The 20,036-nt window shown below is 53.8% G+C and overlaps 1 protein-coding gene across 1 annotated transcript in view; it reads right to left on the reverse strand.

The window, feature by feature from the left end:
• Nucleotides 1–17,595, reverse strand: part of SLC7A5 (solute carrier family 7 member 5) — a 37,070-nt gene extending 19,475 nt beyond the window's left edge. The window contains exons 1-2 of the mRNA XM_081118416.1: nucleotides 16,958–17,595; nucleotides 2,910–3,035 (exon numbers count right to left, since the gene is read on the reverse strand). Of these exons, the coding sequence (XP_080974542.1) occupies nucleotides 2,910–3,035; nucleotides 16,958–17,507 (676 nt within the window). The 5' untranslated portion in view covers nucleotides 17,508–17,595. The remainder of the gene's footprint in view (nucleotides 1–2,909; nucleotides 3,036–16,957) is intronic.
• Between the last annotated feature and the right edge of the window lie 2,441 nt (nucleotides 17,596–20,036).

Genomic DNA, 20,036 nt, shown 5'->3' on the forward strand with positions numbered 1-20,036 from the left:
GGCTGCAGGGCCATGTCCTCACTGGGTCTCTGCACAGAGCCGCACCTGGAGCCTCAGGAGGTTCTACTGAGAACGACGGCAGAATTGCTCACCGGTCTTATGGCGACAAGGCAACAAAGCCAACAGAGGCCTGGGGCTAACAAACAGCCAGCTGGACTTGAACCTGGGTCGGCAGGGCCCCGTGCCTGAGCCCCTTCTGCAGCCCTGGGCCCACCTGGGTGCCAGGCAGGCCAAGGAAGAAGACTGCTTTAATGCTGGTCGCCAGCAGGTCGCATTCTACAGGCGCAGGATGGCCAGTGGCCAATCTGAGCACACTGAGCTGAGCCCCTGCCAGAGGATTCAGCCCTCCTTCCAGCAGCACGGGGATCCACGGGGATCGGGCACGCTGCCCAAGGGGGAAACAGAGTCAAGACAAATGTTGTGGGAGAAAGGGGTCAACATTTTCAACAATGTGTCCTCTAGAAAGGAAGGCATTCATCTGGGAACAAAGCAAATCTCTTAAAGAAAACCAGGAGACAGGAATTTTGCCGACGTTGCACTGTATCCCGAGTTCAGAAAGGAACTGCTTCAGGCGGGTGGGGGGGATGGATGTTTGCAACAGCAACAGAATTATAAACACATTATGTATTCAGGCTGAACAAAAGCTCTTTGCTCTCCCTACTGAAATTTGTTTTTACAAGTCAGGTTCCCCCCCACATTCTTCATCTGTCTGTATCTAATACCGGCCAAGTAAATGCCTTCACAAGCAAGGCTTCTATCAAATGACCCATCTCCTAGCTGGACAAAGTGGTGGGTGTGGGATGGAGTTTTTTCTTCCACCCATCTGTCCTAACCACTCTCCATGAGGCCAGGAAATTACCCAGCCCCAACCAGCGTCCCTGAGACCTGAAAAATAAAGGGTAAGAAATGGTGTTGTCTTAAGGAAGATGCTGGAACCTGAAGTCCCAGGAAGGCTCTCAAGTACAGTGGAAGCACTCAAAGCAGCAGCAGCAGGAGTAAAGGCAGATTCTGGCTCATCCCAGCCCTGCCTGGTGGGTTTACCCACAAGCAATGTTCAGGACTTCCCGGGGGGCAGGATATCACTGGTCAGACCCATGCTCCCAAGAGGTCCAGCTCCTGAAGCAGTGACCTAGGCTACCTTCCAGAGAGAGTGACTGCAAATCAGGTGGGAGCTGGTTCTTACTAGGCACCAGGTGCCATGCTAAATGTTTCGTGTATATTGACATATTTTATAAAGATGGTCTGCCTGAATGATCTGGATTCTTGCTTTCGCTTTACTAGGTCAGCGTACATCAGAACTGTGAGCTTCTCTCTACCCCGAGAGAGGGCCAGTGAGGGCAGGCAATGTGGCATCCACTGCGGCCCCACGTGCACCCAATTGTCCTGAATCCTTAGCATGCTCCCTGCAGTCTAATGGTCTGTGGATGCAATTCCTGTACAGTGCAGTGCCCCCTGTGGCCAGCAGGGGGTGGGAGGAATCAGGGAAGTTCACAACTGCAAGGATAGATCTCTGGGTATCACAGGCAGAAGCCTCGAGGACACAGGTATGGGGCCTTTAGGGGTTTTCCCAATCACACAATTCACAGCTAGTCAGCTCCAAAGTGTGAGAGAGGATGGGCTAGGACAAGACAGCAGCCACTGCCTGCACGAGGCTTCACAGTGGAGGGGAACTGACATGAGATGGATGTGCAACCTCTGTGCCTACACGGGATTTTGAAAGTGGCCCAAGTTCTGGTTCTCCCAGTGACAGAACTCTGAGCTGATGCCAGGTCCAGCTGCATCAGGTAGCAGTGCCCCTGGTGAGCTAGGGGACACAAGGGCTGGTCTCTGCGGCCCCAGTTTTCTAACAGCACTCAGATGTAAAGTGAGGCCCTGGTGGCCACCTGCCCTTTCCATACATAGACATAGGGCTGCGGGGGCCTTGCTATGTGTGTGTCTTCATGGTGACCTCCTCCTCTGAAGGGGCTCTCAGAACCTGCCTTGGACCAGCCACTGTGGGATCACTCATCTGTGGACTCTAAGCCAATGCCCACCCTGGGCCTGCTGTCCACCCACTCCAGGAGAAACCAGCACTTCTGTTCACCAAAAGACATCTACAGGAATGCTCCTGACAGTATTTTCCATAGTGGCCAGAAAGGGGGGGACCACCCCATCCTTGCTCATAGAATGATAGCAAATCACAGCACATTTGCAAGGAACGAGGCCTATCAATAGTAAGAGAATGCACTGCCACCAAATGCCATGGCGTGGTCGACCCACGGATGATGGAACAAAGTGCTGATCACAGGGGAGGGGTCAGCATGGTGGACGCTGGTGGGTCGGGCCATCCATGGGCATGAGCGCCCTACTGGGGACTGGGCTGTTCTATATAATTCCCTGGAAGGCAGCTGCAATTCACCTGCAGGGCAACTGCAATCTGTAGCTTCCTGTGCGCAAGATCTGTCTCAGCAGACAAAACAAGTTCCTCTCTGCCATGCTCACGATGTGCCAGGCCCAATGCTAAGTTCTCTCTAAGAACTCCCATGTCAGCCATCCTACCCAACCCTGACTGTGGTAGGACAGCGGGGTTCAGAGGACAGGGAGAATCCATTTCTCCCTGCCACTCTGGGACAGATTTAACTTGTTGGGTGATTTTTAGTCTCTCTAACTCAATGTCAGTGCCCCTCTTGGGACGGTGTGACCCAGCTCACAGTGCCCCAATTCAAATGATACCCTTCATGCCATCATGCCAGAGGGCTGGGGGCATTCAGAGCAGGGGACCCCCTATTAAGGGTGAGGGTGCAGAGCAGGTGAAGTGATGTGTTGGAGAACCTGGTGGATCTGGGGGCTGGAAGCATTCAGAAGTGGGGACCCCCCCAGCACAGCAGGGCCTCATAGGACAGCTGTGAAGGCCCAGAGGCTGCACTCACCCTTCCCGATCTGGATGAAGCCCAGCAGAATGATCAAGGCCAGTGCTAGGAGTTTGGCAGCAGCGAAAGCATCCTGGACCCGGGTGGCAGCCTTCACGCTGTAACAGTTCACGGCCGTGAGAAGCACTGTGGAGACAGAGCAGTGAGTGAGTCCCACCGGACAGATGGTCAGCACGCGAGACAGGGAGGCTGAGAAGGAACCCAGCCCCTCTGGTGGGGTCACAAACCTGCTATTTGGAGGGGGACTGCATTCACTTTTTCGCACCCACTCAACATTTAGCATGATTTATCAGGTTCATACACAGTGTAATAAACTTCTTGAAGGTGGGAAACCCTTTTTTCAGAGAGAATCTTCTAGAATCCCACAGGGTTAACAGGTCAGTGAGGTATCCTGTTAGCACAAATCTGCGTGTCAAGCCAAACGCTGAAACCATGAGGGCACAATTCTGACAGCTGAAATGGGGGTTAAAGGTGTATGCCACAGCCCCAGCGTCAGCAAGCAGCCTGGCTCAGGTGGTCCTAGCTGGTACAGGAAACCACACAAGAGCTGTTGTAACGGCATACCTCGAAACTGAAAATTGCACCTGTCACAGGTGGTTTCCCCCAACCTGGATGGGAGCAGAGATGGAGATATGGTGGCAGCTCAGTCACGCTCAACAAATGCACTCAGCAGGCACTGCCCGGTGCCTGTAGGACCCCAGCCCTGCACCGAAGGAGGGGTGGAGGGTTGAGATATACACACACTCACGAGCGCCACTAAGTGTTTAGGGATCTTGAGAGCTGGCTGTTAACACAGCCACTCCATAAACTTACAATGAATGAAAATTATACTAAAACAAAGACAACAAAAACTCAACACGGATCCCTTCCCACTTCCCTATTTCTAACTCGTCCATGCACTCAGGTCTCTATGCTGCTGAGGTGCTCTGCTCGCAGGTGAGCGCGCCAGGCTCTCATCCCAGCTCCCCACACACATGCACATGTGCTAGAAACCAGCTGCCCGGGGAGCATTTACACCAGGAATTAGCAGAGGCACAGATGGGGGGCCATTTTTTATTGGAGGGCTGGTCATTAAACATTAACCAGCATGGCCAGGGCCTATGGGAAGGGCCTCTTTCCTGCATACCCATCACTTGCTCAGAAGGCTTCGGTAAGGTAAGAAGGCTCATCCTTTCTCTTTTCCAGACAGAACTAACCCGGGCGGGGGGACCCCAGGTGGCATCTTTCCCCAGCTCGAGTAATTACATGTCATTTTACTATTTGAGGATTAGGCCCCAAAGAGATAAATCCACGCTAATTAACGGGATGAGAGCCACTAGTTCAGGTAGAAGGAAAACAGGAAAATCTTCCCAGTGTGCTCTGGATAGGATTAGAGCCTCACTGCTCTGCCTATCTCTCTTGGAAATTAACTGACCTTAAAAGCACCCTCACCCTCATTTTTCCCTCACTGCTCTCGACTCTGGCTAATGCATTGGTTGAGGGACTGTATGTTATGCAGAGAAAGTTCAGGCTAAAACTGTTTTGAAAGTATTTGCTTTAGGCTGCTATTCCTAAACTGAAATACTCAGAAGTCCCCATGTACCAGGTATGACAGCCAAGGGTGACATTCGGACCTGGCGTGGCCCTTACAGGTGGCTTCTAGACACCTGTCAGAGGCTCGTAAGATGAGCTGCCCCAGGGCGGTGGGAGTTTAAATGAGGCCATGAGAGCATGGGGCTCATGACAAAAGTGTCTGTGTCACAGTTCTGACGCCACCTCTTGAAGCAGGAACCAAAAGGCTTGGAGGAGAGGGCCGATGTGTGCATGAGGCAAACAGCCCCCGTGGCCTTCATTGTGTGGCTCTGGGGTGGACACATGCTCAGTCCTGGCCCTCAGGACCAATGGGGAGAGAGCTGTCCTGTACTAAGCAGGTCAGCACTGACATTCTCAGGCTCATAGAAACCCCCTGTCCAAGGTGGTTGAGGGAGACCCTGGACTGAGATCCAGGTCTCTGGGGCCCTCTGACATCCCCCATAGGGCTGACAGTGCAGGGTGGGGAGAGGAGAGTGGTAGTGGAATTCCCTTTTCTTGGGCTTCCAGATTAGTGTTCTCAGGTTCAATCTGCCCAGTGTCTGGGATCCAGGATGGAGGGGCCCTGGAGGGCAAGGCCAGATTCTAATCTGTTCATTACTGCCCGAGGATCCTAAGGCTTTTCTGAGTCAGCTTCCCCTTCCCTTGTAAGTGAAAGACAATCCTTTTGTTTTGTTTTTTTAAATATCTTCATTGATTTCAGAGAGGAAGGGAGAGGGAGAGAGAGAGATAGTAACATCAATGATGAGAGAGTCACTGATCGGCCGCCTCCTGCACGCCCCCCGACTGGGGATCGAGCCCGGAACCTGGGCATGTGCACTGACAGGGACTCGAACCCCGCTGGCCTGGATCCTAGGTAGATGCTCAACCGCTGAGCCACTCCCTCCTGGCAACACAATCCTAAAGCGCCTCAGGCTCCTCCTCCCAAGTACACACACAGCCTTCCGGCTGCAGCAAGAGGCCGGCAGATTGCATCACCCTCCATTCATGTCCCAGGGAAGTGTGTGTGGGGGGGGGGGGGCGGGGGCAAGCCCTTCGGTTCCTGAGGCAGCTTTTCTGCTGCCACCAGCCCTCAAAGGAGCTGGTCCTCTCTTCACAGTGGGCACTTGGACCCTGCTTCAGAAACCAGAGCAGGGCTGCCAGCACCAAGCACAGCCAGCTCTGGCTGAATCCTCTGCTCAACTCACCCTCTGCTGCCTTCCCATTCCTTGGTGAGCAGGGGCAGCTCTCCCTTTCACAAATGAGGACTCTGAAGCTCCAGGGGAGACAGCTTGCCCAGAGCCCCCAGTCTGTGGGCTATCCTACTGGACACTGACACCGAGGGGGTCTTAGCTGTCACTAGGGTGGGACAGAGGCCACTCCTCTGACACCCCAAAGCCCCTCCATTGGTAACAAAAGGCGCACCCCTGCCCATTCCAAGATCCAACCCAGCTGTTCCCGGCCAAATTGTGCCGAGCCCTGCCCAGCAGGTGTCAGAGCCCCCTGCCCTGAGGCTCCCTCCCTCAGTGCAGTACCATCTCGAGACATTAAACATGTCCAGACTGTGGACAGGCAATGGGCTGGTGGCCCACAGTCTAGAAGGGGAAGGGACCAGATCACAGGACAAAGGGGACTTTATATAATATTTATTTCTTCGTAAAAAGAACCAAAACACATGATGAAATTTTCATTTGCATTGACTTTGGCTGTTGAGTAAACAGGCACTTTATTGTTCTCATAGTGTTCCTTTTTAAAAAATTTCAAAACAAAATATAATCTTAATAGGCGACTCCATCAGGACTCAGTATCTTTTAACCTTAACAAAAGCAGTCCTCGGAGGAGTTGGTGGACTGGGTTTGCGGCCCAGCTGCCCTGCTTTAAACTCCACCAGCTGGACAAGATGCCTGACTCCTCTGAGCCTTAGTTCCCACACCTGCAGGAGGGGCTGATGGGCAGATTGGGAGGTTCTGGGTGTACAGAGATGTAAGAGGGTTTGCTGCTGTTGTCACCAGGAATACTGACTTGCAGCCGCAGCCCCTCCAGGAAGGGAGATTAGGAGAAAGTACTTGTACTGCAGTTAGGGAGAGAATGGGGTTCACCAGGGCACAGGCCCACCAGCAGGCTGATAAAGGTGGGTGGCTATCAGGAGGGCACCTTCGCTAGAAGCCAGCCATCTCCAGGGTTCCCTGAGCCAGCACCCCCAGACAAGCATGGCTGTGCTCATTGCAGCTGAGGCGAAGGAGATAAAGCCCAGTGCCCCCCAGAGGGGAGGTGGCTCTAGGCTCTGTGCAGATGGCTCATTCCACAGTCCTTCCTCATTAGTCCCTTCCTCGCCCTGCTATAACATAACCCACCTAGCTGGCTGGCAGGGGCACCCAGCTCAACCTTGGCAAAGGAGCCGGGATCCCAGGGCTATGCTGCAAAGTCACCATCCCTCTGCTAAGGGGCTCCTGTCCTTCCATGGTGGCTCCACTTGTACCCCCATCCTCATGTCGGGTACGCCTCAAGGACTGAAAGCGCTGTCCAGTGAAGAAAGATCCCTCAGCTGGGCCTCCTGCTCTCACCCTCTGGCCTCAGGGGATCTCAGAGCCCAGCTGTAAGGTCCAACTCAAGTGCTGGCCTGATTAGGTGACTTGGTTCAGATCAGTCATCTGCAGACTGCAAGGGCACCATATCCCCTGAGGGCCACAAGAGCGAAGGACACAGAGCGGCTCCTCCCCTCAATCTGTTATTTCTCAGGACGCCATTGGGTAGCCCCTCTGGGACTCTCCCTAACCCTGAGCATGGTGTATTCTGGGGAGTCTCCACCCACCAGTGTGACGAGACACCCCACTCTGTTTCCCCATCTGGGTGGTGCTTTCTACACAAGGTTTTCGGGTCCTTGATAAAAAGGGCAATTCTTGAGGCAAAGGCAAGTCTGAGACCTATGAGCAATGCTGTGTCACACAGGTGGGGTCCAGCTGTTGGAAACTATCTGAGATGCCAGGCAAATGACTATCGTTTGACCCAGAGCTCTGCCACAGGCTCTGAGATAAAAAGGAAGTGGCCAGCAGGCTGTGCCAGTTCCAGAAAGCTCATCCAGCCTGGTCTCCCAGGCTTATTCGGGGCAGCAGCTGGCACCAGGCCAGAGAGCAGTGCCTGCTAACCACTGCGACTGAGGGCTGGTCCGAGACCCAAGCTCGGGCAGCCAGCCAGCCTGCTGACTTGCAGCTGGACCCCCACCTGTCAGACATCTCGGCACTCACGGGGCATCTGGACCCTGGCTACAGGTGGGCTGGCTCCTAGGACAACAGCCGGTGACCACATACAGGATGGTGTGACCCAGGTGGCTGGAAGAGCTGCCACCAACAGGTGTGACCACTGAAGGGGTATCTAGTCACTCCGTGGGTTCTTGTCATGCCTTTGCCTTGTTCATCCAAATCTACCTGACACACACGGGGACCCAAGGTTTGGTGGGCACTCAACAGAAATGTAGCTTATCAGCACCCTCCTCCCTGGACCCTGGAAGTCCAGAAGTCCTCTGGGCTTCGTGGGGGCTCCTCCGCACAGTTAGCCCCACCTTTTCCCTCCCACCATTTCTTCATTTCTTGCCTTAACACTTTCATCCCTCCTAATGACAGACTGGGTCTCACTCCAGGGTGTGTCAGTCCCGCTGGGGCCTGAGAATCTGCCTTTCTGACCTAGGAATGCTGAAGCTGTTGGTCTGGGGATCGCACTTAGAGAACCAGGGGGTAACTTTCTGATGCACAAGTCACCTTTACTGGGCCCCAAGGAAACAAATGTGTGTGACCTGACAACCCAAACCATGTGGCCTCACTTCCAGGATGTACTAGGTCACTGAGCAGCTCAGGTCAACCATGGCTTCAGACCTCATACCCCCTGCTGGCCACAGGGAAAATGAAGCAATTCCCAGGAGCAGGGAGTTGTTCAGGTGGGACCCCAGTCTTCCCAGGATCAAAGGGAAGTGCTCCAATTCAAGAGGCTGCCACCTGAGGGAGAGGCAGGACATGGAATTTGGAGTCCCAGGGGGCACACTGGCCTCAAGCCCCTCCCCAACTCCATTCACTGATTTCTGCAAAAATACATTACTAATAGGACAGCATCACATTTTCAAATTGCCTGTGTCCAGCCCAAGAACAAAATATGTTTCTGCATTTTTTCCATTTTTAACCAGGACTGAGTTATGCCCGACCACACAGAATTCACCATAGCCCAGGGTGGAGGTGTCAGCGAGCATCTGGAACAAGGCTGACAGTTCATTTCAAAACACGCCAGAAAGGCAGATTAGTCAATTCTAAAATCTGCCGACACCCTAAGTCTGGGGGTAAGCAGGAAACCCCACAAATAGCAACTTCTCTCTTCACTGGGCTTTTTGGAAATAAGAGTCCTGGAGCACAGGGAGGTTCCCAAAGGGCCCCACCTAAACCAAAGAACAGCCAGGACTGACAGGAGGGATGCCTGCTCCCTGAGTGAGAAATCCCAGGGAGTTCCCCTCCCTGACCCTGTTCCTCCAGCAGTTATGCAAATAAAGAAAAAGGAGAGTAAACATTCTGCAGTCACTGTACCTGAAAGGTGAGTGGACATGTGTAGTATTCAACCCCCGTTTGATAATTGGAGTAAAGAGAGTTCAGAGAGGCTGTCCAACATGCTGAAAAATCACACAGCAGTCACAGAGCAGGTCTCCGAAATCCCACTCCCATGTTGTGGCCACTAACCAGGATCTTCAACCCTGGCTGCCCATGAGAAGCTCCACCATAGCTCCCTGACCTGCACTGTGCTTCTTTGCTAGGTCTTAGAGGGGACATGGGCATCAGTTCCAGTCAGGTGACTCCAAGGTGCAGCCAGGGCTGAGACTCATTAATGGGGGCAAATCCCATAGGGCCCTACCCAACACGAGCATGCCTGAGATGCAAGTCTACTGGGCACCCTCAAAGACGAGGGGGTGGGTGTGTGGGGGACTCTGTCCCACACGTTTGAACCAGGCTGTTGTTACCGAGTGGAGTCTTGGACAGGTGGCTGCTGCTCTCTGGGCGGAAGGTTTCGGGTGGGACTTGCAGAGAGTAGTGCCCATGAGTGCCTGCCCCAAGTACTCTGGGCTGCAGGCCAGCCCCACCCCAGCTATCCTGCCTGCATGTGCCCTGTAGACACAGGGCCTGAACAAGCTATAGAACGTGTGTTTACATGTCTCCCTCCTACTGGGTAAGGCCACCCCAGAACAGGGCCCAGTCCCCATTCTGCCCCCACAGATCACGACCCAGCACCCCGGTACAGGGTCTTCACATGGACCCGACAACGCTGGACTTCAACAAGCCCTGCCATCCTGGAAAACAGTGAAGGCTCAGAGCCTCTTCCCTCATGTTCTGGATTGAGCTCACTGCAGAGGAGCCCCTCCCTCTACCACTACAGGACACACAGGATGCCCCCCTTTACCTATGACCAGGCCAGACACAGACCTTCACATTCCCTCTGAGCTGAACAGCCTGCCCCCACCAATCCATCAAAACAAAATGCTCATTAATCAAACTCTGGTTTGGCTTCTCTCCTTCCCCAGACCCCTGAACTTGGACTTCCTCAGACCCAGCCAGCAGACAGCCCCTCCTGGGACAGGCTGGCATGAGGGAAAACATTCTGAACTTGCCACCCTCACCCCACACCCACCTCCAGTCCTTTCCCTCAGCTCTAAGGTCTCAATGCCCTCAGAACCATAAGGCACAGGTGCAGCTGCATAGGGTACCCACCAGAAGCAGCTCCCGCCAGGCCCCACCTTCCCCCCCTGCTTCACTCAGAGTACCTGCAGCCTCCTCTCTGCACTTGGAGAAGCCATAGTCTCTGGTCTCCCAGGGTGTCCACTGTTCCCCTCACCAGACACATCTGCTCTGTCATGTTTAATTCCTGACAGTCCCTCTGACACCTGACCCTTGCAGGGATGGGATGTCTGACTCACACACCCTCTGCAGGCACAACCCCCCCCCCCACACACACACACACACCCCTGCCCTGCTCTGGGCTCTGAAACACAGGCCCAGACAAGCCAAGCACCTGGCCCGTGCCCCACAGCCCAAGGACCCAAAGAGCTTGAGAGACAGAGCCAGGGCCCCGCTTAGGCCTTCTGCAGTGGCCCTGGACTTCCAGCTAGTCAGGCTGACAGGTTCCCCTAGAAGGGAACCAAATGAAGACACAGCCTGCAGCCCGTGTGAGTGCAGAGGGCCGAATCCTATGCTGGTCTCGGGCAACTCACGCAGACAGGGACAAAGTGCTGGGCTGGCCATGGGGTCAAAGTGGGCCATGGGGCTCATTTTTGTGGGGGAGTGGCTCAGGTCCGTATCAACTACTCTTTGAGTGACTTATAGATGATCAGGTCTCAGCATCGACAGATGTCAGCCAGCAATCAAGGTCAGAGTGACTCAGAGAACGGATCAGGTTGCGTGTATCATGCTCCCAGATCCTGAATGGGAAGTCAGTGCTAATTCTTCACACAGCAGGCAAAATCCACTGGGAGGAGGGGTGGGCTTGACAGAGAGAAATGCCCTGCGTGGGATAGCCCATTCTGCAGAGCAAGAGCAAGAATTCAGCATCCTGTCGGGATCAAGGAAAGAGCTGGGTGGGGTACTCCTGCCATGATGTAGACAGGACCCCAACCATCAGAGCCAAAAAACTGCTGGACTCGGCAGTAGTTCTGTTAGTGGGGACAGGATGGGCCAAAGCCTGGGGTGGGAACAGGTGCACTCTGGGCAACTCCCCTGGCCACAATCCAGATAATAGCCTGGGGAGGTGACACTGACTGGGGGGTGTAGAATCACATGGCGCCCTGTAGTCCCCAGCACCTGCTGTGAGTCATGGAAGGAGGGGACAGGAACTGGAAGCCAGTGTGGCCACAGGACAGGGCCTATGGCCCCTGGGCAGCTGGAACCCAGGGGGTGGCTATTGGCCCACCTTGCCCTAGAAGCTCATTTGCAATGTGATTTCCATGGAAAGATGAAAAGTATATTAGGAGTCTGGCATCCCACAGACAGGGGGAGAAGCACTTCCCAGGAATCTGGGATATGGCCAAACCTCAGATCCATGTGTCCTTGCCCTGGCCAACCAGATGCCTGGACATGGGATCCAACACCATTCTAGACTCCTGGTGCCCTCCATCCTCACCATAGACTAGGTTGTGTGTCCCCACATGGCTGATGACAAATGGCAGTTCAGCATGGAGGATGCACAGCCTGCACTCCCCACCCACCTCTGCCTCAGTTTCCCCACCTGTAAAATGGGAATGACAACACTGATTTCATAGGCTGAGGCACAGAGCATGAGGGAAGAAAGGAATCTGAGTACACTGGCTAGAAAATGTCAGATCTGTTTCTGCCCTGATCAGGGCCCCTCTTGGGGCTAGGAGTGGCTCCTGACCCGGGCCAGGGCCTTAGGGGACCTGAACATCCTATGACCACACAATTTGGAGTAAAAGTGCCTGGTACACATTTCTGGGCAGAGCCCGCACATTCCATGGGATTATCAAAGGGGCTGTGACCCAGGGGAAAAGAGTTAGAAATGTTCATCGGCATCTCCCACCTCCCTGGGGGTCTAAGGCTTCTGTGAAGGACCAGACATGACTCGGCCCCAGTCCCGTGACTCCGCCTGACTCTCTCCAGCAGCCGGACCACTTTCATGTCTGACAGGCAAGTCGGATTTCAGTGCTAATTACTGGGCTGTCGTCTGCACTGAGCTCACGGCTTGCGATTCTGGGGCTGCCGGCTCCTTCAAAACACCCAGAAGTCTTGCCTCACACATCAAGGAGCTTAGCCCTGGCGGCTGGCAGGCAGCCAGACACCCCAAACCAGGCCTCACTGTGACAGGCCTGGTTGGAGTCCAAGGGATACAGTGGTGGACATGTTGTATGGGGTCCCAGAAGCAGGGTCACTGCCTGGCACTGATGGAAACGAGCCAGGCAGCTAGAAGACTGGGGGCTAGAGGGGGCTGTTACGGTCTCCCCCGCTACTCTGGTCATCACTCCAACTGACCAGCTGCTCTGCAAGTCAGCTAGCCATGGCTTACCCCACAGACACCAAACCTGCACCTCATCTATGCCCTTCACCCCTACCTGGAGAGGAGGTGACAGCAGGTTAGCAACCCCCCCCCCCCCAAGCCCTTGAGGCCAGTGGGGCTGACGCCTGTGCGATGGGCATCTCGTCAGCTCAGACCCCAGTGGGAAGCGCTGGCAGGCACCTGCAGCTTTCCCCTCCTCTCCACCCTCTCTCCTTCCTCCTTTTGTCTAAACCAGAAAAGAGCAAGTTCTAGGGCAGCTCGAAATGTTATAGGTGAACATCAGACAGAGGGCAGCGTGGAGCGTAAGTCACAACCACTGTGTGACTGGGTCCCCATGTGCCATTGTTAAATACACCATGACCTCGAGTCCTCAAAAACACCCAGGCAGGGCTGTGACAAATCCCCATTTCACATATGTGTAAACTGAGGCTTGGAAGTCCCAGTGAATTTCTCAAAACAGAAGCCAGGTCTGTCCACGTGCATAGCGTAGGCTCTTTGCCTGACACCAGGTGGAAAATATTTCAGGCCACGGGTCCCCAGAGGAACAACAGCTGAGGACCCCCGCACCCCCACACCATGCGTATCTGCCCAAGTAAGGGTCGTGGTGGGGGCCCCTAACTCAGTCTAGGGGAGCCCTGGCCAATTTGTCTCATTACAAGAGAAGGCAGAAAGTGCTCTTCAGACCTCACGAAGGGCCACCACGCAGGAAGGGGACCCAGTGACCGGGAGTCCCATTCTCAGTCACCAGCAGACCAACCTGAGTGCTGCAAGTAACTAGCAAGTCCAAGTGTGGGGGCTGTCCCAGCAGGCATGGTCCCACCCTCCCCCCACTAGGAGTGGGAAGAAGAGAGCAGGCAACCAGCGGTGTGCTGGAGCCACTTCCCTGACACCTATGCATCCTGGCTAGGAGCGACCACGGCTCAGATGGGCTCCAAGCCTTTTTCACAACTCAGCAAAGGGAGAAGGGGACCCATTTAGATCCCTTCTTCCAAGAGGTTCTCCCTGGAGATAAAGGACCAATTGAGGCCACCGCTGTCTTTCTGAACCACAGGGGCCCTCACATACAAGACTCTGCCCTGGGCTGGCCCTCATGAGCCCCCAGCTGGGGCCTCTCCAGACATTTTATGAAGAAAGTGGCCCAGGAAGGATAAACAGTCCAAGGCAAACCTTGCTGGCGAGGACTCAACTCCAACCTGAAAGACCGTCACACGCAGATCCCACACTCACCTGATTTCAGCAACCACTAACAAGTTTTCATTAAGCAATAAATGACCCATGTAAACCTGTCTTATATCAAATTCCACATGGCCGTCAAGAAGGAGTTACGGAGCTAGCTCTTCACCTTTTTGACTCATTAAAAAAGTGAAAATAGCCTAGCCATGCTATCAAAGAGGGCCCATCTCATCATTTCTTTGTCAGATCTACAAGAAAAGGGAATTCTTTCCCCATTTATACTGTCCCCAGGATCATTCTAAGCATCAAAGGCAACCCACTTCACAGCGCAACTTTTTAACAAGCAGAAAGAAACTGCTGTGGGGTGAGCCCAGGGGACTGAAAAGATCGACCTGGAAAATGAAAACTGCTCCAGAACCCACGACATCACCGGAAAGAGCGGCCCCAGGGCCCTTTCCTAAAGCACCAGCACTGAAAGCCACCCTGGGGCACACACCCACAGGGATAGGGTCTGGGAAGAAAGTGGTGCAAACAGAGCACCCTTTCTCTTCTTTTTCACCTGAGGATATTTTTTCCATTGGTTTTCAGAGAGAGTGGAAGGGGGAGAGAGAGGGAGAGAGAGAGAGAAACATTGATGTGAGAGGCACAGCAATTGGTTGCCTCCTGCACGCACCCTGACCAGGGCTGGAGATGGGAGACGTTCAAGAACAGAGGTTTGACTGTATGAGGTGAGAAAAGCCAAGCCAGTCCAGCAGGCTGAGTTCTCTCAGCCTTGGACAAGTCCGTGTCCGTTTCCAGACCCAGCAAGGCTTTAGACTAGCACTTGCTCTTGCAGATGGCACACGCCTCTGTGTTACTGAAAATCCTCTTTCCATCAGAAAAAGTCACACACGTACACACATGTATCACACACTCACACAGGAGGTTCAAAGAAAGAGCTACGAAAGCCGATCAACACATGGAAAAGGTCACCCTCACCCCTACCGAAAGGGGTGCTATTGGCATAACCTGCCCCACTGGGCCGGCAATGCCACAACAGAAGTGACCTGGAGCGCTGGCCAGAACGTATCCACTGCAGCCCTCTAGAATCTATCTAAGGATTTACCTGCGTAAACCCAGAAGTTTAAAAAAGTAAGGGTTCCATTTTTATTTATTTTTTTAAATTTTTATTTGTTTAATTCTCACCTGAAGATACTTTTCCATTGCTTTTCAGAGAGAGTGGGAGACAGGGAGAGAGAAAGAGAGAGAGGAGAGAGAGAGAAATACTGACGTGACAGACACATTGATTGGTTGTCTCCTGCAAGGGCCCAGTCAGAGTCAGGGCCAGGGATGGAGCCTGCAACCAAGGTATGTGCCCTTGGCCAGAATCAAACCTGGGACCCTTCAGTCAGAGGGTCAGCGTTCTAACCACTGAGCCAAACCGGCTAGGGCAGTAGGGATCCATTTTTTTAAAGACTAGAGAGGGGGCCCTTTAAAGATACTGTTTCATTACGTATTACTGGGCCCAAACATTATATCGTATCTAGAAATGATGAAAATTGGACAATTAAAATTCTCCTAATGAAAAAACAACCCAACAAAGTTATCTTGCATTTAGAGGGGCTTTTCCTTAGCCAGCCCCGATGCATCATCCCATAAAACTCTCATCTCAAGGCCCATCAGAAGCAAGAGGTTTTCCTATTCTCAGACAACACAGACTATTGCTACAACTATCCCTAGATTTAGACCAAAGTTTTTAAAGCTGAGATCCATATCACTGAGACCCCCCCCTTCACCCAGTGTGACTGCCTGCCTGTCAGGGTCTCAGGAAAGCGCCGGCAGTCAAACAGAGCTACGCTGAGTTCTGCCTTCTGGATACGCCACTTTCCAGAGTGTGTCTCAAAGTTCTAAAATACCTGCCCCAGTTCCGTCCACACACTCCAACAAGGCCAGCAGGCATGGCCAGGCAGCAGCCACTTCAAGTAGCCGCACAGTCCCTGAGTTTCACGGCTCGGACCTGAAACAACGAATGTACCCTGCTATCTCTGTACTTATATGCATGACTGAGATTCAGGCAAATCCTCAGGGTGGCAGCTCTGAAAGCAGGACACTTACCTTCCATCTTGCAAGCCTCCCTAGGGGTTGGCCAAGGGGTAGGTGGAAAAACTGCCAACAGCCAAAAAGAAAATCACATTACATTTGGTACAAATAACTTTTTTCCTGAAATCCCATAAGAAAACTATTTTGCAAAGCAACAATTTTCTCCGACCTGGTTCACTCTTAGGTGAAGAACATACCAGGCACATGCCTACCAACGTACTAGGACCATGCCCATCAACATACCAACACCATAGTGTGGAGGAGAGACTGTTCCATGACAGGGACCGCAGCCTGACCACTGCCGGACCTTCATGCTAGATCCAGCTAGATTTGGGCCAGTATGTAATAAAGTGTTTTCGACTTATCTGGGGCAGGTCACACCCCAGTACCCCTTTCCACCCTGCCTTGTCCTACGTAATTCTTTAGTGCCATGTCATCTTGCCAATGCCCAAGGTGTGCCTCCTATATAAGTTTCCTTAATAAACTCTCAATGTAATGATATTGTCAGCCTTTCTTTGGCCCCCAGGAAATTTTATATAACATGTGTCCACCAACACACCTGGAACATGCCCACCAACATACTAGGACCACACCTACCAATACTCTACCACAGTGCCCACCAACATTAGGACTATGGCCAGTGGCTGTCAGCACAATTTGGGGTCCCCAAACCCACCCCAATACACACAGATTTAATCTACAGTCAAGCACCCTTCTTTTACTACTGAAAGCAATCTTTAGGGGATTCAACACGGCTGCCGAAACAGAATTTTATTACTATGTTTTTTTTGTATGAGTCAGCCTCGGCTCATTCCTGATAAGCTAGTTTGCAGAGAAGAAATGAATGAAGAAAATCTTTAAAAAGCATTCTGTCTCCATAAACAGCACTGGGGAGCTCAAACAGGAAATTCGCGTTTCACTCCACGTGGGCCTTGCAAGAGAAAGAGAATATTGCTCAGCTCCACCGGATCTGAGTGGCCCAGGTGGGGAAGTGAACCGCCCACAAGAGGCTGGGCGCAGGGACCCCGCAGTCTGTCGCAGCGGAATTTCCGAGGCGATGCGTAACCGAATGAATGAGACGCACGTGGGTTCCAGACCTGACCCTAGAGCCGCGAGGCTGGCCTGGGGGAGCGAAACGGCACGGGGAGGTGAAGGTGGCCAGGGGCCGGGAATGCGCTAGGGATAAGGCATGGCCCGGGTCCCGCGCGGGTACTTACGCACGCAGAGGCAGGCCACGAGCTTGGCGGCCTCCTCGGGCACGGGGCAGGAAGGGAAGAGCGGCTTGAGCAGGTAGGTGGCAAAGACGAGCGCCACGATGTACTGCGAGGAGGGCCTGATGATGAGCAGCTCAATCCAGAGCTTGAGGAAGGCGGGCAGCGAGCCGTAGACCTCGAGCATGTAGGCATAGTCGCCGCCCGATTTGGAGATGGTGGTCCCCAGTTCGGCATAACAGAGCGCCCCCACGATCGAAAAGACACCACACACGGCCCACACCACCAGCGCCAGCCCGGGCGAGCCCGCCTCCTTGAGCACGCCGGTGGGTGTCACGAAGATGCCCGAGCCGATGATGGTGCCCACGATGATGGCCACGCCGTTGAGCAGCGTGATGTTGCGCTGCAGGGCCACGCCCTCGTCCCCCGCGCCCTCCGCGCCCTCGGCGCCCGCCGGCCGCTTCGCCGCCAGCATCCGTTCCCGAGCCTGCAGCTCCTCTTCCTCGGCCGCCGCGTGGGCCGCGGACGCGCGCCGCTTGGGGCCGGCGCCCGCCATGCTGCTGCCTGGCCGCGGGTCGGCGTAGGGACCGAGCGCGCGCCGCCGACCAGAAACTACAGGCGCCCTCGGCTCAGCCGGGGCTTTTCTGCTCCACTCCCCGGCCCCGCCTCCGGGGCGGGCCAACCGGCACCTGCCTTCCTTCACCCGGCCCGAAGCAGCTCCCCAGCCCCGCGGGGGAGGAGCCCCGCCCCGCCGCGCCCCGCCCCCGCAGTCCCGAGGGTGGGGCGCCCTGGCCCGCGCCCAGCGCGGGAGCACCCACGTGGCCCCAGCCTCACTCCCGCGGTGGCCGCGAGCGCGCCCCCTGCGCCTCGCCGCCCCTGTGGATCCGAACGCGACTCGGCGGTCGGGGCGCCCCACCTTTGCCCCAGGCTGGGAACACGCTGTGTAACTGGGCGGGCCTGGGGCCAAAGCGCTGGGAGGGTGGGATTTAGGGTGACCCTGGGGCTCAGAGGAGGCCTGCCTGCTCCCTGGAGGGCGGTTAGTCCCGGTGGGGCACGGGCTTCCGTCCCCAGTGGGCTGAGTCCCCCACAGTCTGCTCATGCGGGGACCTGGGAGGTATGAAGAGGATCCGAACGGGCCCCTGCTGGTTCGGGAGGCTCAGACTCCACCCGGGCCCTGGGGTTCTGAATCACTGGGCCAGTGAGCCAGGGCTCTGAGAGGGGCAAGCGCTGAAGCCACATCCTGAGCTCACTCCTGGGCTCAGAAATTCCGATTCTATCCTAAGGGAAATCTTGCCAAAGGACGGTGTTCAGAGCGGGCGTTCAGGGGCACACGGCTTTAAGAAGAAGTGACACAGGCTTTGGGAAATGAGGTGTTTGCATCAGCTCAGTTAAATTGACAAAATGGGGGATTCCCGAGAGAGCACCCTGAGAACTGTGCCCCGAAATCTAGCTTGGAAATTCAAGGAATTTAAAGGCGGGCTGCAGGGGAAGGGGCTTTATCCTGTTACTCTTTTTTTTTTTTTTTTTTTAATATATCTTTATTGATTTCAGAGAAAGGAAAGGAGGGGGAGAGAGAGAAACATCAATGATGAGATAGTCATTGATTGCCTGCCTAGCCCGTAACCTGGGCATGTGCCCTGACCAGGAATCAAACCCTGATCACTTGGATCCTAGGTCAACGCTCAACCGCTGAGCTATGCCGGGCGGGGCTATCCTGTTACTCTTGAACGCAGGAGGTGCGTTTAGGTAAGAAGGGCTGCCAGGTAGTCAGAGCCTGGCCAGAAGTCAGACAAGGAGTGCTGGATAACCAGTCCCTCCAGGCCTGGAAGCAAGAAAGAATCCCAAATACTTGTTGATTAAACTGACATAAGCCAAAGCATGTCATTCTGGACCTTCTACCCTCCAATAGAACACCCCCCAACCCCCAGCATGCCAGCCATTCATCTGATGTTAGAGCTGATTGCAATATCGGCTGCCCGGAGGTCACACAACACAAATATTAACTTGCAAGATGTTATCTAAATTGATGGTTTAGGATAATAAAAACATAATCTCTTCACCCTTGTCCTTCCCACTGTCCTTTCAGAGGGTGCTGCTTAACAGGAGGCTAGAATGCAATGGCCAAGCAAACTTACAGAGCCCTTTACTGGGTGCCACGCACTGTGCTGAGCCCTTGCACGGCAAATTCTTACTTACTAGAGTACGTGCTATTGTTAGAGCCATTTTATAGATGAGGAAATTGAGGCTTAGTGGAGTGATGTAATTTTGACCAGTAAGTGAGCTTGAACCCTATCTTCTAATGACCCCTGAACCTACGTGTACTTTTAGTCGTTCTACCACCCTTCTTCCTGTGGTTTATTCACCTCCAGACTGTTAAGTTTTTGTCATTTATAGCAGCTAAGACTTGAAAGTCTCAGGATGGATTTTGGTTTCACAAGGAAGGGCATCATTTGGCAAAGCTCTAAGGCCAGGCCCCAAGGACCTCCGCCTGGATTCACACTGCCGACACCTTCAGGGTGTATCCCCTGTGCTGCCGTTGCACTGGGCTCCAGTGACTGCCACCTCCGGCAACAGAGAGAAGCAATCAGCAATCACACATGGAAGTGTAAAATTACAGCCACTCTAAGCTAATAGTACTACTAGGACCCAGAAAGCTGGTCAGAAGGAGCCAGGATGGCCCAATCCTGCTTTCCTGGAGTGAGAATTAACAAGGGAAGTGGAGGGAATGCATGTGCACTTGGAATGTTGGTGGCTGCCCTGTGAGGTTCTTGGAAAGCTGCAGGAGATCTTAAGTTGGAAGAGTGACCACATTCCAGGAGCGTTTTTAAGATCTCACAGGATCCCAAGATCCCACTGTTTCGCCACCATTGTTGATTGGTTTTCATATAACATCCTAGATTTCCTCCTGCAAATTTGCTTTGATATGTATGTCTCTGACTTTCCTGATGCAAACTGAATCAAGCCCTGAGAGCCTGACTTGAAATCCAAAACTCTAAAAATCTTAGCAGAGAGTGCCATCTACTGGTGGAGCCTTTTTGTTTATACACAGATTCTCAGCAGCGGCCAGTAATTTATTGAGAGTCAT

Source organism: Miniopterus schreibersii (assembly GCF_964146895.1).
Source record: "Miniopterus schreibersii genome assembly, chromosome: 18".
NCBI lineage: Eukaryota > Metazoa > Chordata > Mammalia > Chiroptera > Miniopteridae > Miniopterus > Miniopterus schreibersii.